This window comes from Rhopalosiphum padi, chromosome 2 (genome assembly GCF_020882245.1).
Source record: "Rhopalosiphum padi isolate XX-2018 chromosome 2, ASM2088224v1, whole genome shotgun sequence".
Taxonomy (NCBI): domain Eukaryota; kingdom Metazoa; phylum Arthropoda; class Insecta; order Hemiptera; family Aphididae; genus Rhopalosiphum; species Rhopalosiphum padi.
This window is the reverse complement of record NC_083598.1, coordinates 81,668,006-81,695,482: the sequence shown is the minus strand read 5'-3', so window position 1 is coordinate 81,695,482 and position 27,477 is coordinate 81,668,006. Positions and strand designations below refer to the sequence as shown.

Sequence of the window (27,477 nt, the reverse complement as noted above, 5' to 3'; positions counted from 1 at the left end):
ATTATATGGCCAATAATTGTTATTATATCCGATTGCGGTGTTGCCAAGTCGTATACGCACTACAGCTATAACAGCTATTACGGTGGGAGCTCAACGCGGGCTATTCGTCGGATGCGGTAAGTGCTAACGCTGTGATTTCTGTCTTTGTATTTATTTTTATTTTTTTTTTTTTGTCTCAAACTCGACTTTCACTCGTTCCACCTATACGGCCGGTACTTCCTCGGTGTGGGGGCGGTCGCGGGAGGGGAGTCGCAAACTAGGCACGCGATAACAACGTAATAATAATAAAAATAATAATATTATGTAGGCCAAACGGCCGGCTGGATGGGCGCGAGGTGGTGGCCAAGCGGCAGTGGAGGGGATCCGAAGGACGCCGGTCGTGCCGCCGCCGCCGCCGACAACGTTCCCGAGCGCAATATCCGAGGCACGCCGGCTCGCCACAGTCTCGTCTGCGTCTAAATAACAATATCATATTATTATCGTTATTACACGGCAGTCCGATTTCGGTTTCTTTTCGCTTTCGATTTCACTCTCCGATTCCCAGAGGTCCGTCGTCGTCGTCGTCGTCGTCTTGTAATATTCTTATTATTATACAACTGCTCAGCTGTTGTTCTCCTGCGCGCCGACCGTACGCCGTTCTTGCACTCCGCCGTTCGCGCGATCCGTCACCAACGTTCGCCATGCGCTCGGGCCCAGCCACCCACCAGAAAACACCGACACTGATACCGTTGCCGTACGCAAATAACGCGCGTTTCGCACACCTCTAGACCGACGAACGCCCGCCATGGACTCGGGATTGGCCCGGTTCGCCGTGCTCATAGTGTTGTTCTTCCTGTTGACCGGCGACCTGGCCGGCATGGTCAAGCACATGTTCGAGGAATACAGCGGAAAACAGCACAATCTTCATCAGCATCAACAGCAGCACCGGAACCGACAACAGTCGCCGGAAAAGCCGGCGAGAGAAGGAAACGCGCGGCCCGCGAAAACGGCGACGACGGCCGGCCTCGGCGGCGCAGGTCCGGACGAAGATCCAGACATGGAAGCGTTCGGTGAGCAATCGGTCGAAATGAAAAATACGAATTATAAAACGATGATAATAACACCGACACGTCAGTAATTCAAGGTCGGCGCTTCGTTGTGTACGGCTCGGCGGCCTCGTTCGACTTTTATACACTTCATAATGTTAATACCAAATTATAGGCCTTGGAGGAAACCCACCCGAGGGTTACCGCGGTTCTAAGCTTCCTCTACTTCTTTTTCTGTACATAATATTATTGAACTGCATTATAATCTCTACGGTGCGACGAATCTTTTCCGCCGCTGCCCCCTGTTTATCCGTCGTCCGTACACTCCACTCACCCCCCACCACTACCAACCACCTCCGGTCGCACGTTTCGTGATTCCCGGTACATCTAAAAAATAGAATAATTTTCATTTTCAAATGATATCGTGTTTTAAATTTTACAACAGCAGGCTGCAAAAGAACTGCCGAGAATATTTTATTTTCTGATCAAATCTTCCCGCGCGATTACGCCATAGTTTTATCAACATTAAATAATACATAATATAATATTATGCCATTAAAATACTACTCTTACACATTTATTGATATTATATATTACACACTACAAACACACACACACACACACACAGTCGCGATATTATAATATTGAGTAGGTATTACGGCGTGCGTTTGTATCGTAGTAATAAAAAAAAATACCGGTTGGTTTTACTTTCATTCGCGTGCACCGGTTGTTACGACGTTTGTGTGTGTGTGAGTGTGTGTGCGCGCGCGTGCGCGTGCGTGCACATGTGTTTTGTAACGTGAAACTGCCCGCACTGTGATAATTGGACCTAATTATTAATGTTGTCTGTTTTATATGTTTTATTCACAGCCAAATCGTATTCGGCCCGAATGAAATTGGTCAACACCATCAAAGAATCGTGTTTGCCGAAACTCATTTGCGAGCTGACGGCGTCCACGAACCGAGACTCGCTCACCGAATCCGAGAGATACCTGTTGTCCCTCATTAGGTATTATTATAATATTTACCTCATATGTATTGTACCCGCTACGCGATACCACGATGAACTGTCGTGCTTAGTTATAATAATACGCATAGACATGAACGATGTAGTAGTGATCCTGATGAGATTTTCATTATTTTATAAACGGTTAAAAGACATTTGTTTGCCAGAGTTCATAACTGTATAGGTACGCGCGACCGACAATGACAATATTATGTTATCAAAATTGTTTGTTTGGCCACTTTCGATTTCACTATAACTCAAGTCAGCAATGGTATATGCGCTGCACTGCAACACAATAAAAACGGAGACGTCGACATCATGCATGTTTTTATATGTCTTCGGGCAAGACAACGAATTTTTTTTAGTTCGTCCAACTGCCAACCGCAGTCGGCGATATGCGTAACACGGGTGATATATTTTACATTGCGTCACATTTTTCAATTAAGTCCAACAACACATATATCATTGGACAAATTATCCAAGCTTTTAGTTTCTGAGCAGAGTGATGTATTATTGTATGTATTATTATTATGCATATTGATTGTTTAATGTGTGTGTTTGCGCAGTGAATGTATAAAATTTCCAGTGTGTAATTTTTTTTTTTTACGATATTTAGTAGATAAAATACTTCGATTTCGATATTTAACTTTCAGAGTGATTTTAAGTAGTAAAATATTTCTAGTTTGTACTTTAAAGAGATCAAAATTAAAAATTATTATTTTTTTTTTTAAATAATCGGAAAAAACAAACAACAAATTTAAGAAAAGCGGAAATTCTTACCAAATACCAGTTAATGAATTTTTTTTTTTGTGTAACTAAAAAAAGAATAACCTTAGATATTTGACATTTTCACTAAATGTTTATTATAGCGTATCCTATACATAATATAATTTTTTTTTTAGTTACTTATTGGCATTTGAAAGGTACAAACTATATAAGTTTTTTATAGTATTATAAAATTTATAAAATCTTAAATTCTTATATAACTGAGATTTGGTAAAATGTACTTCTTAAGTAGTTACTGAATATTACTGCAAATAAGTATACGATAACAATTATTTTTATTGGTATTTAAAGTTCTAATGTCGATAAAATTGCATAATATTTTAATGGTGAATAACGATGATGTTTATTATTTTGTTATAATTCAAAAACATCATTTGTTATGATTTAAACTGTTACGTATATCATTATTAATTTAACTATAATATGCAATGATATTTTCAACATATTATGAAAAATATTATCTATTTATAGTATAAACCTATTTACACCGTTTTACGATAAAGTGTTAAAATTAATAATAATAATATATTAATATGGTTTAAATATATTATATTATTTAATGATTAAATACTAATAATATAATAAATTCATAGTTTTCAGAAAAAAAATATAATAACCTAGTACTTATCGTAATATTTATAATACAATAAACAACTTTAATAGCTTTATAAAAGAAACACACCATGACACAAACTTAGTGATATTTGCTGACAGATCATCTCCGCTCAGAATGGTTTTTCATATTATACAATACTATATTATTTAATTCAAATTTAATAAACACTCATCTCGGTGACCCATTTAACACCCTTATGTACAGCAGAGTGTAACCACTTGCCTAGCTTTAGTTTTAATTGCAGTGTTTTGGTCATGTACTTGACACCAAAACTTTAAAGTTAAATAGGTTTTTAACAAATTGTCCAACAATTCCGTGTAGAAGTTGAAGTGTTTTCGTAAAGTTTTGAGTGCATTTTAGAACCCGAGCACTACATAATATATCATCCACGGATGGTTTGAATTTTTGTTCGCGCGATTTTCGTACGATGCGCGTACGTATATGATCTTTTCTCGTCGTGGACGAAACCAGTAAGAAAAAAACGCGGTCCGGATGAGACGTCTCTGGTGCACTCTGCGGAAAACGGATTTCGTCGAGGGAAAGCTTGTACCAGAAATAGTTAGGGAAAAACACTGTCAGACAATCGAAAAAAATCATAAATCGCTACGGGTACGGAGCTGAGAAACTGCACATGTATATACGTGTGCGTTATTTACGACTTGGGGAGGAATAAAATGGTGAAAAAAATTAAGTGATAAATCTCTCGTGGAAAAGCACACTACGTTCGGCGTATACGTATGATATATATAGATATCAAAATATAATAACAACTACAACAACAACAATAATTGTTCGTATTCGTATGAAAATGATTTGGTGCGTATTTTCTCGTATATGTAAATTTGAAGCACATAATGTGATAATGTGATATATTGTATACGGTGGCACCTCTTCCAACGACGTTAAAAAGTATTTATTTTTTTATTATGTTAATATTTTTGTGTACGGAGCGTGACGAGCGTACGCGTTTAAACGTATCGTAGACGCACATTAAAACACTTCGAAAATAAATGTATACGCGTCGACGATGATTTCGTGTCAGATGGCTGTCGATCGAATAATCATCACCGCGGAAGACGACATATAATATAGCACCGCGTTGTATATATACCTACACAAGACTGCAACATATAGTATTCGCTGGGCTACGGGGGTGGCATCTGTTGTCATAAAAGTACAATAATATATGACGTAACGCACAAATCAAAAATTTAATATTATTTTATTGATACGCCAACGCGGGAGACGTTTCTCGACTTTCCTGGCTGTATAAATGAATACACGTAGCGATTCACCAAACATGTTCACACCCATTTTTCTTTTAACAACTAATTTTATTCAAATTGTGATATTTGTAATTTTTAAAAATACACCTACCTGATAGTGTTGTTAGGTACCTACAATATTCTGCCGCTGCAGTAGTCGACCTCGCTGCTAGTCCGTTCGCGCGCTACTCAACGACCTGTGACGAAATCGCAAACCTATTCGCTTGATACGATCGTTCGCCTCAAAGCGCAATCGGCTTCGATGCATAAATCACAGACCCTCGGTCACCGAAGATACATATTGCACATTTATAGTATATAAATGGTCACGTGAAAAAGTGGTTTGTAATGACCGCGACAACAATAACAGTTATAATAGTACTTAGTATGATAAATTATAAAATCATCTATAATTATTCTTCTCGGATAATTTAAAAAATTTACTTTGGAGCCAATTTTTTACGCCGAAAAAATATCATCACTGTACGATAGACATATTCACGCGTAAATAATTTTTTTGTTTTGTTCTCCGGTGTCGAAATGATTTACACGCGGTTCCCCTCTCTTAATCTCCGAGACCTCCGGTTTGGACTAAAAAATAATTTTTTTTTTTCTAACAGGGGTTTTGGCGCCACAAAAAAACAAAATACTAATAATAACTCGTGTCACCGATCGCGCGCACCGATCTCCAGCGGGCCAATAATAATAATAATACGGGGAAAATCGTCGTTGCCGGCGGGAATCGCGTTCGCCCGCTTCCTCCTTTTGTGAATATTCAAAAGATGATTATTATTATTATTTTTCATCCGCGGCGTGGCAGACGACCCCTATAACATGGCGGACCGGGCTTGAAGAATCCTTTGGGGATTTGATGGCGAAGAAAGGAGCGCCGCGTACGTACACAGAAACAGTGCGAAAAAGAGATGGAGAGAGATTGGAATCGTAATTTTTCGCTCGGCAAAATTAAACGTCACGTTTTTATATATATATTACATATTATTATTATATTTTTCCCTCGCCGGAACAAATAAAATCAAGTTTTTAAATTCGCATTTCGTATTATTATTATCTTCTTTCACGAATGCCGACGATTTCAAGTGATTTGACTTTTTTATCGTTTTTTTTTTTTTAAATATATATATATTTTATTATATTTATTACGCAGCTATGCGCGATAAAGATTTTCATCATCGATAATATTAATATAAAAAATACAAAATTGCGATTCTAGTTTTGCCTGCGCTTGCTTGTTTTGTCGTTATTATTGCACACAGTGTACGGTTTGTGTAATAATTGAACAACGACGCGTTTGCCTCGAGATTCTAGTCGGACTAACTATATGCGTAGTCCATGATTTGAATGTAACATCATTAACTTGACCTATATACTTAAGATGCCAACAGCAAAATACCAGCTTTGACGGATAGGTATTTTGATGTTGTAGCCAATCACAACTGTAATAGTTAATAAGATAAGGTCGAATTGTACTGTTTTTGTCAAAATTTACTCAGATTAGAAAAAGATAGCGATCGATTGCGCTCTCCGATAAATACATAATGTACAAGTTATTTATTATCGAATAGTAGCCGATAGTCAAAAAAATAATTTATATTTTTAATATCCAAAGATTATTATTTTAACTATAATAATTACATACAGCTAATTTAAATATGTTAATACACAACTTTAATAATTTAAAAAAAATTAAAAACAAACTTAATATCTTATAGTTATATAATTTTAAAATAACAATGAAAAAAATGTTTACTTACATTAATCCTAGTTACGTCGTGTGATAACATCAATGATTAGGTCAAGAGCAATAATTAGAACATAACCTGTTTTTAACCGAGAAAAAATCGAATGTTACCTTTTTATTTGTACTTGAGTGTAACATAATGATGTTTAAGGCAGTTCGACAATCTGAGTCAATGTAATAAAATTGAAAATATTTATTGATCTCGTATTTAATCAACATAAAAATATTTTATTATGTGTCAATTTTTATTCAGCCTATAAACCGCAATGACTTATTATTTTATTATTATGTTTTGTTATAGAGAAACGACCATTTCCACAACGGCCGAAGTCACGTCCAAGTATCATTTCGCCGCACACATGGGCCAACTCATCAACGGCATCGACAACACGGGATGTCACAACTTCTATCCCGGATGTCCGTTTCCCGGGCTGCAGGTGATGCAAATGATGAAGAAAGTGAAGATCTTGTAAAATAAAATGTGACGCCGACGCAGCGACCATATAGTCTAGTCCTTAAACCGATGCGTATTATTAATATCATGTTATAACATCATATAACTTAAACCGTTACACGTTGTAATAAGACGTAGGAAGCTGGTGATATTCGCGCACACCCGTCTATTACTTTTAACTTATTTTAACGTTCGCGTCGCCTGCTGGACGAAAAAAACAAACGAGTTATCGCCCTCGCAATTTCGGCTTGCGTCACACGCACATAAGTCACGTGCAGGCCATCGTCATAGTCGTCCGGAGTACAATATCGGTCACCGCCGACTGAGAAAATAACAATATGGTTTTTTTCTTAGCATAATAATATTATTGTACATCAATTACAATCAATTGTTATATAATATTATTAAAACATTACAATAATTATTATTATGTGTATCATATAAGGTTTTTTATAAGTTACCTCAATCAAGCCTATAAGTATGATAATAATATTGTAAACTGCAGGCAGTATATCAGTTACCTATAATATATGTATATTTATATTTATGTATATTTATGAATTTAACTTAACCCTTTCAGACCCAGTGATGCCATATGGAATCATAATATTTAGTATTTTTTCTTATTTTTATGATGAGCCCAATGATTCCATATGGAATCAATTCTTATAAGAAATTTTGTGTTCTATCCATTGGTATCACTGTTTTAACGATAAAGTGATCATTGATAATATTATTATCAGTTGTTGTCAAATTTTTTCAACCGTTACGACGGGAACTACTTTTAGATTTATTTCCTCAATTTTCGGTAAGTAATTTATATTTTATTATGCTTGCAATTACATTTTCTTATGTAAAATACGCAGATTATTCTAAAAATGTCTTTAGTTTAATTGTGTTATTGTTATTTTGGCTGTTACGAGAATGTTATTTGATGATTCCAATTGGCATCATTGGTTCTATACGAGTATATATTTTATTGTGCAAATATTACTTTCATTTTTTTCAGTAAATTTATACTATGGCTCTAAATGATGCTGAAATAGAAAAAACGTCATTGCAAACAGTTGAATATAATAAAGCATGATTCTTTACTAATATTCAAGATGAATATTGCATTAGGTCTACTGAAGGCTGGAAAAGACAAAATAAACACAAGAAAATCTTCTTTGACACCACCGAGTAAGAACAGATACAAGAGATCAAATGCACCAGTTCCAGATGTGAGATTTGATGGTTATCAACATTGGCCTGAACTATCTGATGACAAAAAAAGATGTAAATTTTGTGTTCAACCATACTCCAGAACAAAATGTTCAAAATGCAATGTGGCTTTATGCTTTAATTCTAGTCGGAATTGTTTCAAAAGTTACCATGAGAAATAAGTTTCTATTACTATTGATTGATATTGTTATTTTTATTATTATTTATAATTTATATACAACAAGTTACTATTTTAATTGATATTGTTATTTTTATTATTATTTATATACAACAAGTTACTATTTTAATGTGATAAATTGTTAAAAATGTGATGTTTTAATATTTTGTAAGAAATAAAGTTATTTTTTGAAAAGTTTAAAATGAGTACCCCTATGTTCCCAATGATGCCACATGGCATCAGGTCTGGAAAACTTTGAGCTTTTCATGAAAATCAAAAAAAAAAAATTTTTTTTTCTTATTTGAGCTCTATATAGTAATATTAGAAAAACAAACCATACAATTTTAAGTATTTCTAGTAGTGGGCCTGAAAGGGTTAATATTATATTTAAATAAATACAAAAATTACAAAAAAAAAAAAAATGTTCATGAATATACCTACAAAGGTATTAATATTGTAATTATTGTATACGTATCAATAATTAATATAAGTTAAGGATTTTATGTACACCAATGTCGTCATGATAATGTAAATAATAATAATAATAAAAAAATGTACAAAGAAAAATTAGCAACACATTGTCGAATATCATACGCTCTAAGTGGTAACATACATAACTGGAAGGGTTTGTAACGTAATTACAAAACGATCAACAGTTTACATATAATACAAATATACCTACTTAAATAAATTATTATTATGGACGATACGTGTGTGGGTGGGTAAAACAGATAGCCGTTTCCGGTAAAAGAAGATAGGTAAGTTAATTTACTGTCGCAATAAAATATTATTTAAATTACGAATTAAACCCATGCAATGTAAATTATTCAAGTGAGTGCCTATACGTATTTTACGAAAAAGACGGAAGTCACGTCTTTTATTATGTAGGCATGTCATAAACGAACCTGAAATTAACTGACGTGTTTTACGTATTGTTGTGTTTTATCAAGTGTATAATTTTCCTAAAAATGTGTACAGTGTTTAAATACATATATATTTTTTTTTTATAAATATTAAATAGTGGTTAAACTCTGGTTGGCAAAGAGGGGATGCGTTTAAATCGTTTAATTACTTCAACGGTGTACCATGTATTATACCGCTATTGACCTATCGTTATCACCGCATCACTCCGAAGTCTTGGGAAACTGAAACTTAGGCCGTCTTTCGTAGGGCAATCGGTTACCGAGCACGCTGAAGTCGTCGGCCGGCCGCCGCTGTGGAAGTCGGATGGTTGACGGTCGACCGCCGTTTGCGGTGCCGTCGTCGACGAACTTGATCGCACCCTCAGCGTAATACACGCCCTTGTAGTTTCCGTACTTGTCCACGTCGGCCCGGAGACCGCCCGTGCCGGTTCTGTCAGGGAAAATCATTTTTATTCGTTTTGCCTGCCGATTTCCGCTTCCCGCGCCGTCGTGGTCAGACGGGAACGCGAACTGCGAGATCGAATTCGTAGCGCCGTGATCGATCGACGACGGAAACTTCATCGGCGTCGGCCTTGGTCTGTCCAGTGGTAAGTCGTTAACCGCAGGCACCTCGTAGTACTGTTCTGGCGACCCGCTCAGTATTCTCGGGTTCTGTTGAACATCAACTCGAGACTTGTAGCCATTGCCAAAGTGCTGTTGCGGCCTCGGGTATTGCGGAGCGTAGTTCGGTTCCGGTCCTAAGAACGGAGGCCGTTGTGAGTACGGAGGCCTTTGCGAGTACAGAGGCTGTACTGGGTATGGAGGACGTTGTGGGTACGGAGGCTGTTCTGGGTACGGGGGCCGTTGCGGGTACGGAGGCTGTTGATGAGTGGCGTACTGGGGAGCGTACTGTGGTAGTTGTTGGTTGAAGAACCGGAAGAAACCGCCGTTGTGGTTGTTCAGGTAGTTGATCAGCTGGTCGGGGTCCCTAGGACAAGTCGGATACGCGGTCGTGCAATACCTGGGATCGCCTCGGGCGTTGTACCCCAACAACGCGGCTCGGCCGAACATGAGCAACGGCGAGTCATCCACAAAATTCAACACAGTCAGCAATCTGAAAGTGACGTGACAAAAGAAATTATAATTTTATTACATTATTGACACTATTTATTGTAGTGTACTTTTAACAGTACCACATAGGTATAATTCGTTTCATAGTAAATCAATAATAGTATAATAACTGTAGAACATGTAATAGCTTACTATTATATAGAGTTCATAAAGCAACAATTTTTTTAATATAAAATACTGATTTATTTTGGTATACTCTAAACTTAAAATTAAATGGTAAGTACATTTTTGCCAAATTAGTGTAAAATTGGTTTAATGATATTTATTTTGTAAATTAGTTGTTAGCAATATACTTAAATAGATCACATTCAATCGGATTTTTTTGTGATAATCCATAAAACCATATTAGTAAAAACTTTGGTACAATTTAAAATTAGTTCATATTTTGAAAACCATCAGTTTATCTAATATAATTTCAAAATCATATATTATACTCTATATTTAAGTAACAAACGATTATTACCGTGAACATAACTATTACCCTTAAATATATAAAAACTTAATCTATTTAAAATGCTAGTCAATTTTTACTTATCATTTTAATTAATTTGTTTATAGGATTAAGATAAAAATACTAAAATAAAACCTATCTGAAAATATGCAAAATATATTCAATCGTGCATAAAATTTTTATTCGTACCAAATTATAGAATGTTCTTTTAGACACAATTTGAAAACCCCACATTTAAATTACATTGAGTATCCATTAGATATATTTGTTAAATACTTTGCAGAAAAAAATTAAATGTTAGACAATTAAATTGCAATAAAAGTTATGACTTTTCATTATTCAAATAACTACTAAAAAATGACTTAGTCAATAAACAGTTATTGGTTTAAAGACATTAATTGTAGTTATTTTATCGGAAAATAATGCTATGTAAATTTAATAAATTTTACACATATTATATATATATATATTATGCGGTGCAGTGGAGTAAATTGAATAATTCTCATTAGTAAAAAAGAAAAAGGAATATGAACCATAGGAATATGCCACCAATAGATTCTGCAACAACATCATATTAAACGGGCTTAACTAGTATAATGCCGTTAATAATGTAGAAAACGAATAAAACCGAACCTCGTAACGTGATGTGTACGGTATCGGCGATTTTGATTACCAGTAGGACGACGTGTGATGAATCGATACACATAGGTAAGTGTTTGGAAAGTAAATAACTGCGAGAGTTGACCACCTGTGTGTGTATGTGTGGGGTGCGAAGTATTTTTAATAGTCATATTATACGTACGTTGGTCGTTGGGTAAAAGTCCGCGAGAAAGAGACAAAAACTATTGATGATTGAGGGGGGGGGTCATCGATTCGCCATTTAACGCATATTATGCAAATCCGATCAAGTTCGACGACTCTCGCCTATAATATAATATTACAATAATATGCACTATAACGAGCGCATAATATCGACATCGCTCGATTTCGCGGACGTCCCACGCAGTTCTTTTCACCCGGGCGGATTCGTATATTATAATAATATTGTTGGCGCGTAGGTATAAACGGCGACGACGACGACCTCGGGAGAGTAAAACATTCGTTACAATAAAATATAATATCACCGCTGCTGCTGTTGTTGTTGTTGTTGTTGTTATTATTATAACATCTTATGCGCGTAGACCCACTTTTAGTATTTACAAAACATTGTAGCGCGTAACGCAATAATTATAAAATATATTATTATTTTGTCACGCACAACCGTTGTAGTGCTCGACAATAGAGTGCGTAACGATACTATATAATATAATATTATGAGTTATTCCTCGTGTGTATTGTAATAATATTAGGTCCTACAACCTAGAACCGAATACTGTAGCAGTGGCGCTCAACGATTATAATCCGATCAGCATTCAGGTTCTTACATAGATATATAGGTACTTAAAATATAGATGAAGAATAAATATATATATATGTAGTTTTCTATACACGTGAACAGGGTAAATATCGAAATGCCATCACAAGTCTATACATTTTTGTCTAAATTGATATTATTTATGTAGGTACGAGTAAAAAATTTGTTAATTTTATCAATGTTATTTAAAAAAATAAACTACCTACGATTCAAAATATTTCTCTACAAGTAAACTTAACCACAGAGAATGATCTTAATAGGACAATACGCCCGTGAATTTATTGCCACCGTCTTAACAAACATAAAACACATTACATTTTTGAGTTCAGTAACACCAATTTATTAAAAATTATTTATGCTTATAAAATGTATTTTATATATATTTATATATTTTAGTTTTTAAACAAGACATTCAGACATGCGTATGTATAATATTAAAAATTAGAAATTCTCATATCTCGTTTAAAAATTAAAATTTCTAAAAATAAATCGGACGTCTAAGCATAAATAATGTTCTAAGCTTTAAATTTGATAACACATATATGTACTCTAATATTTATGCTAAAAACACAAGTACACAAGATTGGTTCTTTTGAATCTAAATTTGATTTATTTATTTCGGTATTTCATATCTGTAAGTTGGTGACAACACATGTATAACTAGTGTATAGTCATCTGAACTAAATAGATGAAAATTTACTCACTATGTCTAATTCGCAGTTTAATTTAATTGTTACTCGATAAAGAATAACCGTGACTGATTTAAATAAATACAGTGAAACTTCAGAGTAAGTCTTATAATAGCGTACGATTTTTTTCTGGAATACTTGTTACTAGTTTAAGGTACTTTCAACTATTAACTTTCTACAAACTAAGTCTTCTGAACAGTGGATAACATTTCAGTGTCTGGTATCTAAAGGTTTTACTTTATATTATGTATTTATGAATGCAGATTACGTAGGTATATTATTGTATAAATACATTTCTAAATAATCCAACAGTTTGGAATTTGGCACGTATTTCCGTTTGGTACAAAAAAGCTCGCGGATAGCTTAAAAGTTTTATGACGCCCAAAAGCCCGAATGGCACCTCGACCGTTTACTCAACTCTTATAATAAGAAATGTTCTATTATTATTATTATTATTAAACAGCAGCTTAAGATGTGATTATGACGACTGCTGTAGCCGGAGTTGTTAGCTACTCGACCATGTATCGATTACCGTGCGCACATCACCGGAAGCGACTTTACGGTGGATATATAATATTAAGTATACTAATAACACGGTAACGTTTGAACTTTATACATATACGTTGTACGGTTATCAAAGCAATAATATATCGTTTATCGACCATCATATAATATAATATCAATGCACAGACAGGGTCACAGTAATCTGTTGTGGTATGCTCAAGTCGACTACACGACAGTAGTTAATATATTTTCCGGAAATTATCTGCGCGGTGAAAGGGTTCCCGAGGGGAATCATATCGCAGAGGCGGCGGAGACGTCGTTAATCTGTCGGCGAAAAAAATGTTTATGACGCACACGTCGTTTGGTGGCGGTATACGTTTTTTCGGTTACTCGGCAGTAAATCACGTTGCAATAAATAAGCGTTCGGCGGGCGGGTGGGTTAAAGAAAAAACAAGTTAATTTCGATTTAATCCCCGCAAAGCGAAATGTTTACGTTGTGCGTGCCCCTCGTCTCATCGCCGCCGGAGTGTTTGTGTACCCGCAGAAAGGCGTAAAAAAGCACGTCTCTGCGCGTCAAAGACACTTTTTCATTTCTTATCTGGACGGGCCACCAATCGGCCGCATAGATTTATCGACAAAAAAAGCGAACAAGGCGACGACTGATATACGACTATAACGCTATAATATATTATATTTATATTATACGCAATTGTACACGAACCCACATCATATATTACATGATATAATAATGACACTGCAGCAAATGCGAGTAGCTATAAATAATAACTTAAAGTATACCTATAATCTATATATATATATACAAGCATGTGTTTGTGTAGTATTCCACTTACGTGATCAAAGCGTCTTTGGTGAGGAATGGTATGGAGGACTGCTGTTGTTGTTGCTGCTGGTAGTAACCATATTGCTGGTTATAACCAGGCCTGGTGCCGGACGATACTTCGCACAGAAGTCTGGGAACACACCTCAGGTCGTCGTGTTGTGATATGGAACTCAGCGCCTGCACGATGGAGTTCTGCTGTAGGTAATCAACAGCCGCCGCTCCTGGACCGGGACGGAGTCCGTAGGGTCGGAATGGCGGAGGATACGATCCACCACTTCCTGGATACGGTGGAGGATACGGTCCACCATTTCCTGGATACGGCGAAGGGTACGGTCCACCGTTTTCTGAGTATGGTGGAGGGTATGGTCCACCATTTTCTGAGTACGGCGGAGGGTATGGCCTGCTTATTTGGGGTCGCTCCAGAAAGGGTGGTCGGCCGGTTTCGAAATAATTGGCGGCGGGCGGACGGTTGGGCCGACCAGAAACCGACTGAGATCCATCACCGAACAATCCCGCATATCTGGCGTCGGTATTCAAAACGGTTCCAATCATTTGCGTCAAGGACCTGCCACGGAAAATGTAAAATAATTATCGTATAAGAGGTATAACGTATAAACATATGCTATAGTCATAAATACATATAATTGTACTTGTTTGTTCGAGAAAAAGAAATATTCGTGATACCTATTAATATACGATCAAGTCTTAAATTGATTTTCATATTATTCTACATGTTCTGTACGGTAGGAGTTGTAGAACACATACAATATTATTAGAAGTGCTTATTGTTTTAAACATTTAACCGGTCATGCATACATGAAAATTCTGTTCATTTTTTTTTTATCAAGATTTCTATGGCACAGCTACCTCTCTAAATTAAATTAAAAAAACAGACAATCGCATAACCACCGTTAGTGGTTATAATAAGGTATACAGTTTTAATCATTGCTGACGCGATATCGATATCATGTTTATACTGGTGGCCCATCGTATTAACAAATATTCTATACATTGGAACATTTAAAACTTGTATAACCTAAATGAACGTTAAACTTAGATTCGTGAAACGAATTGAATGCCATAAATTATGACACAAAAAAAAATTATATCTCATTAAGCATAAGAAATTCCAAATAATGGATTTTTTTATAGTAAATCAAATCGATAATTATTTTCAATGTGATATTGATAGTTTATTTTATTTCGATATTAATAGTGACGTATAGAATAAAAATAATTGTTGGTACTCACGTCAAGAACTCGTCCACTCCTCTGGTGGTGTTTGTAACGTTCGACAAAGCCACCGCAAATCCACTGCAACAACATAGCAGAACGACACACCTCAAGACCGCCATCACTGATGGTCGCATGTCTGCCCTTTTTTTCTTATTTTCTGATTTTCGTTGTTTTCGCAGAGTTATAAAAATAGCAAGTTCGCGTATACCTATCGAATCGTCCAGTGGTCGGACGGCGAAGAGTGCCAAAACCGGTGTGATCGACGGAGACTACGGCGATCGATCCGGTGCCGCGAAAAAAATTGTAAAAAAGCGCACGCCTACGCTCCTGCGTCGCCCACTCGACCACCGCCTGCACGCGAACGCGATGCCAGTAACCCGAGATCGGCACAGTGGCGGTGGCGGATTTCGCGTTGTGAACTTTCACAACAATTAAAATGACATCATACGGGCCGACGAGAAAACAACCGTGTTTAATAATAATATTAATAATTGTATGACAAACACGAACACGCCGCGGACTGTATAATAATTAAAACATGTATATTATTATATTATCGTACACCCGCGATTTTTTTTATTACGATTCATAACGCGCTACAATTTCGAACAAATTACTCCGCGACGATCGCCGTCAAACTGCGCGCGAAACACCGCACGATTGTGCCTTTAACGATAAACTATAATGACAATTTATTGCAGTCGAGTGCTGGCCGATCGCTTACAAATCGTATGCGATAGTCGAATAACACATTTAAACGCAACAACACGCGTGCCCGCGGGGAAAACGTATAGGTACGAGTGTACGATATATTATGCATATTCGCGGCGGCGTTTCCAATCGATTATCGTCAATCGTGTTTTACATTTCTTTTGTTCCCCGAATACCAGCTCATAGCTCCGTCTCGTTATGTTTACGTTTTTCCCGGAGAACGAGTGGCGTACGCAATTGTAATTGCACTATATACATGTATACGAAATGCAAACGTGTCGGAGACAACAATTAAATTATTAAATTAGAACGCGACACGGTGTATATGGAAAAATATTTTTTTTTTAAACGTATTTTTATACAGGACGTTTCAGATCATTCCTTTCAAACTTTGAAAATTATGAACTGATGTTGGCGAGCGTAATTCAAAATTCCATACCATCGAGGTGTATTTACTATTGAAAAAATAATTTGTGTTTAAATCACAGTTGCAATTTTAATTTGCTAAACAAAAAATGAGTATTATTTCGATTTCACTTATCGACAAGAGATCATTCACAAAGTTTTAGAAAACACTCTGTAGATCGGTGTCGCGCTACACTGGCGTGCACACTCGCGACAAGTATAATGGTTTTCGTGGTGACCCAAAAATTGAAAAAATTAATTTCACTATCCACTTGCGCACACTTGTCGCATGCCCGTCATATAGGTCGTACCGATGAACGGAAAAACGTGTGTCGGTATACAATATAACAATAATCGGTGGCGTAAAATGTTATATTACTACGTATCTATACACACTTATTATGCACACACATTTTTGTTTTATTAAAGTTATTGAACAATAATATAGTATTATATAAAAAATCTATACGGCAATTATGTCTCTTTCAGTTATATATAGTTTTAGGCAGTCGCATTATTGAAAAGTGGGGTGATTAGGGTTCTGGGTGTGTATTTGTAAAACACCTTTTATCACCTGTCAAAAATAAAATAAAAGCACTGAGATATTAAGCTGCTATTTATATTTTTAATTATCTACAGATATGACAATAATAAAAAGACAATTTTTATTTGGCACAATGTAATCGTTATTATGCAACGTAATCAAGACCCACAGGGTACGAATTACAAGTTCTGATTGTTAAATCTTATTAATGTATACGAAGGTGTACCCACGAAGTATAAATTAAGGTACCACGGTAAACATGACATACCTACAAAAACTATATCGACAGTATAAGACCAGCTGGTACCTATAATAATCAAAAAAATTGCCTGCAAACATTTTGTCATTAAAAAATTGAAATGACGTATCTGATATATATATATAGTTGTCTGATGTTTAAGCCATAAATTACGAGTATATACTCGATTATCATCACTCGCGACAGACGCGTTTGCATAACAAATCGGCATTTCCCACACGCATGTAATGTATACAGTCATACAGGGTGATTCATCAAATATGCTCTGTACCTATTTATTATTTTTTTAAGGATTTTGATGTACCTTTAGCAATAAGTTTTCGAGTTAGTAAACTATGTACAAAAAATAAGAAGTGATGACAATGATAGTAATTTAACAATTATGATAGTAACTATAAAATGAATAATCATTCAATATTTTATAATTAGTAGACGTTTTTTGATAATAATATAAATACCAAATAGATTCAATGTTAGGTCGATTTTATATTTTTTAAAAAAACATTTTTAAGGACCATTTTCATTATAGTGTAAATTGTAATTATACTCAAAAGATACTCGTTCAAATTTTGATTTAGACATTTCCATATTGTACCTATACTTTTACAAACTATTCATATTGAATAATTCAAAATAAAAGAGTGGGTCCTCATTTGAAAATCATAATTATGTAACACTACAAAACACTCTTTGAAAAGTTAAAAAATTTTCAAGTATTTAAAAATATATAGTCTTAATTAAGAATTTTTAAAAATCTTAACGATCTGAATTTGAATAACTCCATTATTAAAGAGAAAAAGGTGGACAGGCATGTTTGATGAACCCTGTATATAAATCATCATCTGGCGGCGAGTGGGTTGTGCTCGCGTTAAAAACTCCAAAGAACGTAAGTATAATATTATTATATGCAAGTGATGTGCTACCCACGGCGGCATCGCGTCCGTGCGAACGTCACACGCCGGACTGTTGTCGAGAGGTGTTGCGAAAACGCACTTGCGGTAACCCAATTATATGCAGCATTGATGAGTACCTGTAATTAATGCGTGCACGGAGCTTCTTTTGATAACCCCATAAATTGTGTTTGCGTGTGATACAAACCCGAAACATCAGACCAAACCAGGTCAAAAGTTCAATAATCCCTGTCCAACCAACACGACATTTCTGCAGAAGACAAGAATCAATAACAGACTCGGAATTGAATGATCAACATTCAGAATCCGAAATTAAGGATTCCTCCACATAATACTTGCAGAGTACAACTCACCATGAAACACATGAACATCATAATTACCAGACAGAACGATATTTCAATTGTTTATGAAATAAATAAAAATTAATAATTTTAGTTATTTTGTGGTAATTAAAAAATATTCATGAGGTCTTAATATATATTTATATATAAATATTCTTATGTTTTATTATACGTCTATACGCAACGGATTTTTTTATAAAATTTAGCTTAATATTATACGCTATTGGCTATTTGTAGTTTATTCCCTAATGTTAATAGTAAAATAATTTATTATATTATTTAATAGCAATATAAATATTTAATAATATTTTTATATTTAGTAATATAGGCTGATGTGTCCGCTCAATCGTTTTTCGTATGGAATGATTTATTAATGTAAATTGTGCAAATATAACACTTACATTACAGTGAATTACTACTTCTCAATGACGAAGTACACTCGGCTTCTCACTATAGAACAGAGTAATTACTTTCGTCTTTCTCATTATTTTATCTACACGTCATGCTGTAAATGCATTTAATAAAAACAAAAAAACGTAAAAATAAAGTTTTCAACGTCATACCACGAGTGCATATGGTATTACTCGTATTTGTATATGACTATCTATATTGTCGATCATATAACATAAATATTAACGGACGATTATTAATTAGTGCCAGCGGGCTTTCGATGACGACACCTCGCCGTGGTATATATATAAGCGAACATTTCGTGATCCGCCAGAAGAACAATGTGTGTCGAATGACTATTCTCCTGCAGCATAGGAAACAGCGAGCGATCCGAAACCTGAAAACCATTGACCTATAATATCTAAACACTCTTAGTTTCATCAGGTGTAGATACGTGAAAAAAATTTAGTCCACAAATTGTATAGTTATAAAATATCAATTCATTCGGTAACGTCTTCTTTCTATTACTCGTATACAATATATATTATTTATATATCAATAATTAAAACGGTTTAAGTGAAAACCATAATTACAAATATCTACTAGGATGTATTACGTTAGTTGTGAGGTTTATTATGTATACAATAACTTACTTTTTACAGACGAAAATCGCTTCATTTTTAACCTGTAGATGTGTATGCTGAATACATTAAACCTATACATGTACGAGTATAAATTTAAATGAATGAGTCATTTTTTTTAATTGGGTTAGAAACTTTTTTTCGAAAGATAATAGTCCACAATAATAGGTACTTACAGATAAAATGGGGACAATGGTGATTTGAAAATTAAAATTATCAATTAAATTTGTCTGAGAACAATAAATACGTGGCTAAATATTGCGTCTATTTGATGTTTTGTGTAGATTATCCTAGATACACGAGGGTTAAGAATACAAAACACACCAATTGTAGCACGTTTAATGCGGTATTGCGGAATCTCACCGAGTCGGCAAGAATACCTCATATATACCTTAATTTTCCGCTAAAAACATATAATCAACCCGCCATTGAAATTGCGAGTGTCGTTTCGAAATCGGCACACGCAACATTATATATAGGCATCTGGCATAACGCTAGCGATCTATATAAAGCGTTTACCATAAAGACTCGCGACTGCTGTATGGAATGCGGCCGCGATCCGACGTTGCACAGATTTATACAGATTTATACAGATTTATTTATTTATTTAAAAATGAATTTATTCAAATTCTATTTTTAGAATTTTTAAGAACACTTAAGAACTTTTTTAGATTATTTATATTTTCATGCCAATAATTATGAAGTGTCCTATGAGGGATACACACTTCTTTTATTCAAAATGACAACTAACCAGTCTAACCGTATTTACAGTAAGGTGTAAATTATTAAACAGATGATTTATTTGGAAATTTTAATGCATATATCCAAATCAAAATTCAAACTACTACTGATCTTTGAGTTATTAAAATTAATAATATACTAAGGGTTATATTCCTTAAAACAGATGACTATATAAAATAGATATAATATTCGATTAACTATTTAATTTTATCCAAATAAAACGTAAAAAATTACGTCAATCAAATTTTATTGAACTATTCAACCTAATCTAACTATTATACTAACCAATTTGTATGCAACCCAGCATTAGCACACTAAGTTAAAAAAAACTTAAAATCACCAATACGTATTTCAATTTGGATAAATCAATATATTCCAAAAAAAAAAATGATCTGATTAACTTTTTTACATGAAAAAGGATGATTCTCATTTAAAAAATGTTCATATCACCACATGGCCGGCACTACATAATAAATGGCATAAAAAAGTATTTTAAAATAAGACTCTTAAATATTTAAGATATATAAATGTCCGTAAAATATTTATTGGAAAAAATGTTAACGAGAATATACTTAGTTAATCACTTTTTAGAGCAATAATCAGTCAGAAATTGTTCTGCTCACTGAACGCGAATACCAATGCAAAATCCCACCACAAACCAAACCCCCCGACAAATACCACAGCTACTACGACTTACAATTTAGGTACGATTACGACTTGCGGCGGTCTTACGTGGGCTCGTAAAATTGTGTTTGTACAGGCTGTCACGTACACCGCAATATCGCAGTAGGCACACCCGGCGGTAGGGACTTCCACTTCCGGCGCCGCTCCTGTCCGGTTTTTTTCAAGGTTCGCATTGTTGCGTAATCCGATCAGCCGCCGCCGTAAGACACCGATGACCACTACCGCGGTACAGGTATATAACACAACACAGTAATAATAATGGGCACTTTCGTTTTTCGTCCGAAAAGACGCCGCCGCCGCCTATCGCGTTCACTTTCACCAACTCGGTCTCCCACGAGTTATTCGTTGTTTTTATACAGGCTTTAGTGCGCCGTGAATCTCCGCCATGAAACAGCTCGTGCCGTCCGCCGCCGTCGCCGGTCTGCTGGCCGTCCAAACCTTACTCATGCTTGGTGTCTTGGACTTCAAGGGGACCGCGGTCCAGGCCCAGGAGAGTCCGTTCGAGTTGCCCGTTCAACTCATCGGTTTCCCCGTCATCATCGTCGCCGTCAAGATGTCCAATTTCGTCAAGAAGCTCGCGTACGCCCTGAGCCCGAGTGAGTACGAACCACCGAAACGCAGCTCTTCCCCGGGCTACGGTTATCGAAGACTGTTACAATACATTTTATCTTAAACCATCATAAATTACCGTTACGTCCGTTACGATATAACATAATATGATTTTACCGCGAAAATTTTGCGAAAATTTTGACGACTTCCCGCCCGCCAATTTTCTAATTGCTGCCCGCACACTTTCACGAGTAACCGAGGCAGCAGTCCAAACTGGTATTTCGCGCGCGCAGTTATATAACGTATAATACTGTTATGATTATATTATTGCGTGTGACGATATTATTACATTAGATATATTATAGGTAGACTACTGTAGTTGTAGTCGTAACGCGGAAAGAAGACTACTTGTACCGCGCACAACACGTAACATCGCTGATCATAATATGCAAGTCGATAGTGCAGAAAGATGATTATAATGTTATATAGCTATATTATATTATATAATACGCGTGAGTCAAACGGACCGTTATTTCAATGTATTTCAGCGCAGCGACGTCCGTACGACTATAATGAGTCGTCATCGTAGTTCCCGACTTTACTATCCACTCATCGTCCAGGACTTTACCTCGAAGTCTTACGAATCCTCGTAATGGTTATAGATATTGATATTCGTTGATGCGTAGATGCCTGTATAACATTTTAGACTTTTGCAGGACACTTGATTAACAAATAAATTATAATTTAAATACATGTTTATATCTCACATAACCACAAAACACTGAAAGCATTTTTACATTTTATAGAAATTTCTAGTAGGACTTCAACCCTCGTCAGCTCCTTCCTCTACTCTAACTACGCTACTTCTCAGGCGTTCAATATTTCAGAACTCTAACAACATAATGTCATATTACTCTCACTGTGATGACAAGCCACGTGCTATTTTATATTATAATACTCAACCCGACGGCCATTGGGTTAGTTTCGCATCGTGTCTGCGTATTATTTTTGGCCGGTTCGATCGATCTATCGTGAACCGTACAGCCAAGACGACGATGACCTAATCCAATGCCTGTATTACAAATCGTTAATGGTCGTGTACTTATATGTATGATCGTTTTTGTACACGCTGCGCAGGTATACGCTAATTATATACGGTTAATGGATACAGTCTAAAACGACGTCGGTCAAAATATAATAATCTGGATATAGGTAGGAACATTGCAGGTTATACACCTATATTTACACGTATTATGAATTGCATTTTAATGAATTTTAACACCAACACGAGTATAATTATGAAAATACTGCGATTTTTGTCGAATTTTAGCGAATCCCAGGTATAAAATGTATTACGAATGTATAATATCGTACGAATCCATTTGTTTTGAGAACGATAATCAATGTTATGTAATATTATGCTAGCAATAATACAAAAACTATTCGATAATCCAACCAAATACGATTTGTCGGTTATGCGACCGAAAGGGAAATTAGCTCTAACGGAAAAAAATTTTTTCGCATAAAACACAATAAAATAGTATATTAGTTTGAATAATTGAATTTTTATTGCCACTCATCCATTTGCACCCGAAGGCTTTTAGAAACATCGAAAATTGTCATCAATATGTGGACAATAATTTTCGTCCACAACTTTTTATGATGAGGTTTTATGTTAAATTACTTTTTTTTTAATTCCAGTATGATTAATCGTAATCTTTGAAACCTTTTCAAACCTTAAGTATTAAAGTCAAATATTTTATGAATTTTAATATTGAAAGTAGATTTTGAGAACTCAATAATCTTATTTTGATCTTACAAACAACTGTCTACTTTTATGTATCTGAAAAAACAAAATTTATAATTATTGTAATCAAATAAACAAAAATATATGTTTTAATTCAAATTTTTATGAGCGAATTTTAAAATTGTTTTTAAAAGTTATCTATACGATCTAAATAAGACAAGACTATAAGAAACCCGATTTTTTTTTTTATCTTAGGTAGTACATCTCAGTATTATTATATTATCATGAGATTGGGTAATATCAGCATCAAAAACTATCCATTTAAAATCTTTTTAAGTGTAATTTAAATTTAAAACTCTCTACTACTAGGTGCTAATTGACCGAATATCATTAAACTATATATGTTATGTTTTGACTCATTCACGCGTGTATCTAGCGTTTAATTAGACGTTGTTATGCTGAGTCTACTCACATTGTGTGTATGTGTGTGTGTGTGTGTATAAAAAGAGTCGCATCACTAATGGATCGAGTACTTGAATCGCTGTAATGATAAAAACAAATAATAATGCACTGCATGTCGTAGCAAAGTTACGAAAACGGTTTGGTATCGTGTACATTTATTACTAGAACACGGTCGTTTTGACGTAACGCACGCTTATTTCCACGGCGTACACGCGACAATGACATTGCGTAAAATACTAAAATCGTATACAAGTATGTGGTAAAAAAAAAAATCGTTTAAAAGAAGAAAAAAACGATATGGTGGCTCATCACGGTCCAACAATAGGTGTATCGTATTATAATTCATGATACTGCTGCAGTGAGTTCCGTTCAATGTCATCATATAAGTGCAAGTCAATTTTACACTGAGAATATCATGTATATTATTTGGTTTTGATTTTCCTGTTTTATATTACAATAAACGTGAATACTATTATCCCAAAGTGATTAAATTAAGTGGAACTCGTTGTAATACTATTAAAACCGATACGTGGCAAAATATACTCATCACGAGAGCATACTGCTATGGTGTTTCCTCCCCCCCATTTTCCTTTTAATAATGAGATTATTAAAAGTCAGATTTTTGTAACTCTTAAATTTGCTTAATCACCATATTTTCAATTACAAAATTTTTGTTTGTGTTATTCAAGAAACTTTCTATGGAGTAAAATAAAATTCTCTTTTTTCAATTGAGTATATACATTATGAAACAAAAAAACATCACAGAAAATCGTAAGTTTTTAAGATACCCATATGTGTAATTTGAGATCAACAAAATTAATATTATTTTATTACACATATTTAATAAAAGAGTAAATTGTTCTATAATAAATGTATAAAAAATTGTATTGCTTTAAAATACAATCCACAGTTGTAGATAGATATAATTAAAATTTCCGAAAATAAGAATATAAATAAGTAAATACATCATAACATGCCATGTATAACATTATACCAATTAAAAGATAAAATAGATTAATAGAATAAATTCATACGGTTGATCACACTGTTAATAATTAAATTTAATATATTTAAGAAACTTTTCGGAAACTGTTAATTATTTTAAATACAAAACTGACCCTATCTGATGGAAACAGTTTGATGTTTATACATTATTGTAATTGGTTGCTTAGTGGTGGAACAAGTTATTTTACTTGTTTAAGCCTCACGTGTTTATAAGCGCGTCCAACCACCACCGATTGAAAAGTAATCTATATTGCCAATGATAATACAACGAAAACATACATTGAAAATATTTAAATTCTATTAACTATACCAGGATTAATTGTAACTATCGAAGTACAATATTTTCCATTATTCGATAATCCCTTACTAAATGGTCTAAATTTTATTCAATATTCTCCCTTCATATATTTTACTAATCACAACACTCTTTACCATGGTCATAAATATTTTGTTACACGCGATCGCAGGCACCTACAGGAGAAAAGCCAAGCGGGACTTGCAAGCTGCGACGTCCGCTTCTGGTTCTTTGTCGTCCTTGGACGTGCTCAAAGCCCAGGAAATGATACTTAAAGAAATGGGTCCGGACGCATGTGTTTACGAGAAAGTATGCTCCGCGTACGCCGAGGCAGCCGCGCTTGCCAAAAAAGACCGCCACAACGGAAAGGCCGGCGTGGACAGAATGGACTGGGAAAAAATTATCAGGTATGTGATGCACGTCATAAATGCTCTTCTTCCCAAAGTAACGAAAAACACATCAAACACTTCGATTAATAAAACGATTAAATGATCATAAAATAAATAAATATTTTTTTGATGAACTTGGCTAAATAGCAGGGGTCGGGAACCTTTTCTTTTTATATATTAACACGGGGTGTGCAGTAATAATATTCTTTAAGAGGTCAGCTTTCAATTATCGGGGTTGCAGGGCCATCAATCCGAACTATTTTTTATATTATTTAAATATAAATATAAAAATATGGGTTTTTCTTTAATTTTTTTTTAATAAAAACAATAAGATTTTATATTTTAAAATGTTGGTTTAATAGTTGGTTTTCAACAATTTTCAAACATATTATCGTATTATATATTAAAAAATATTAATAAATGTATTTTATTTTAAATTAAATATCCATCTTATTACAATATGATTTTAGAGCATTCAATTCGAAAACCTAAATATTGTTATTTTATAATATTTATTTCTTAATTTAAAAATTAAGATCAAGTAGTCAAAGATTTAAAATTTAAAATTAAAGCTTTTCGCATTAAAACAATATCGAATATATAGTTGTTATTTATTTATTTTAATATAATATCGAGTTGTAAGTAGATATAAATGCATCTAATATATAGTACTATGGTAGTTTAAAATAGGGCTGGAGGTGGAGCTTCAACAAGTTTATTGACCGATTTAGATTCTGAATACTCTGAAAACAATTTCTGACTGTTATATGATTTATCTAACTAGTCGTAAGACCCCTCAACAACGTGCTTCTCTCCTCGCCAGGGTTGCATACAATGGTATACAATATAATGAGCTATAAGTACATACTACTACAATTACTACTATTACAAAAAAAAAATATATATACAATAATGAGATTTTTTTCTTTTTTCATGCCATGATGGATTTTTCAAATTGAAATTACAGAAATTGATAATAATCTTACCTTTTATAGCGGATACATGGAAACCGGAGCGGCTAAAAAGAAATACTATATGCTGAGCGTGTTTTTGGGTGATGTGCTAGGTTCACCCGAGTTCTGTTCAAGGATCGTACGAAAAATCAAACGGTGCGATGTAAAACCGATCTATCACCATTGACACTGTTCATAATATAATAATATTGTGTTATATTTTTCAAAAATTATATTTATTGAACATAATAATATTATGTACTTAAATAATAATAATGTTAAAAATATTTTAAAACTACGTGCACGCGTGTTGCCGTGTTGGTATGCTGTAGTCGTATTATTATTATTATTATTATTATTATTATTATAATCATCATAATTGTGTAATTTCATAGACCCTCTCGTTTTAAATGTTATCTTATTTTTTTACAACCAAATCTGAAACATAATATTATATATTATATACTTAAACTATTGTAATAGCACAATTGTCCTAATGTGTAAATAATCAAAATGTTTTGTAGATTTATGTAGATAGAATTAATAAAATATACGTTATAATGAAATGTGACCAGACATAATCATTATTGTCGTTTACAAATATATTAATTGTATTTATATGTATTTTTTGAATTTAGCTCCAAAAGTTCGAAACAAAAGAAGCCGTTTTAATTAATAACGCATTGTAACGATGAACAAAACACAAAAGACTGACAACAATTGCGACACGTATTGAAATACATAATTTATACGATTATGTGTAAATGTGTCTTCGTATTCGAAATGGGTACCTAACTAATAAAGATATTATCTCGACGCGATGATGACGTACGATACATGAAAACTTGAAAAATAATCGACTTGAAGAATTAATTTTTTATTGTCGCTTCGAATGAACAATTTTAATAATTTATATAAAATAAAAGCGGTTGTCGTGGAATGTGGATTTAAATTACGAAAACGCTAATGTTTGCTGAGCCGTCTACAGTT

At 34.3% G+C, this 27,477-nt stretch overlaps 3 protein-coding genes across 3 annotated transcripts; 2 read left to right on the top strand and 1 right to left on the bottom strand.

The window, feature by feature from the left end:
* The first annotated feature begins 401 nt into the window (after positions 1 to 401).
* LOC132920163 (uncharacterized) lies at positions 402 to 7,462 on the top strand. The gene is made up of 3 exons (XM_060982327.1): positions 402 to 1,049; positions 1,896 to 2,034; positions 6,759 to 7,462. The coding sequence occupies exons 1-3, from the start codon at positions 785 to 787 to the stop codon at positions 6,928 to 6,930; spliced, it is 576 nt and encodes a 191-aa protein (XP_060838310.1). The 5' UTR covers positions 402 to 784; the 3' UTR covers positions 6,931 to 7,462.
* Positions 7,463 to 8,807: 1,345 nt separating this feature from the next.
* LOC132920162 (uncharacterized) lies at positions 8,808 to 16,248 on the bottom strand. The gene is made up of 3 exons (XM_060982325.1): positions 15,476 to 16,248; positions 14,235 to 14,789; positions 8,808 to 10,308 (listed from the first exon to the last, which is right to left on the bottom strand). Exons 1-3 carry the CDS (start codon positions 15,592 to 15,594, stop codon positions 9,417 to 9,419), a joined length of 1,566 nt encoding a protein of 521 aa, XP_060838308.1. The 5' UTR covers positions 15,595 to 16,248; the 3' UTR covers positions 8,808 to 9,416.
* A 5,176-nt stretch (positions 16,249 to 21,424) lies between these two features.
* LOC132922299 (uncharacterized) lies at positions 21,425 to 27,105 on the top strand. Its single transcript, XM_060985746.1, has 3 exons — positions 21,425 to 21,683; positions 25,318 to 25,552; positions 26,530 to 27,105. The coding sequence occupies exons 1-3, from the start codon at positions 21,473 to 21,475 to the stop codon at positions 26,672 to 26,674; spliced, it is 591 nt and encodes a 196-aa protein (XP_060841729.1). The 5' UTR covers positions 21,425 to 21,472; the 3' UTR covers positions 26,675 to 27,105.
* Positions 27,106 to 27,477: the final 372 nt, after the last annotated feature.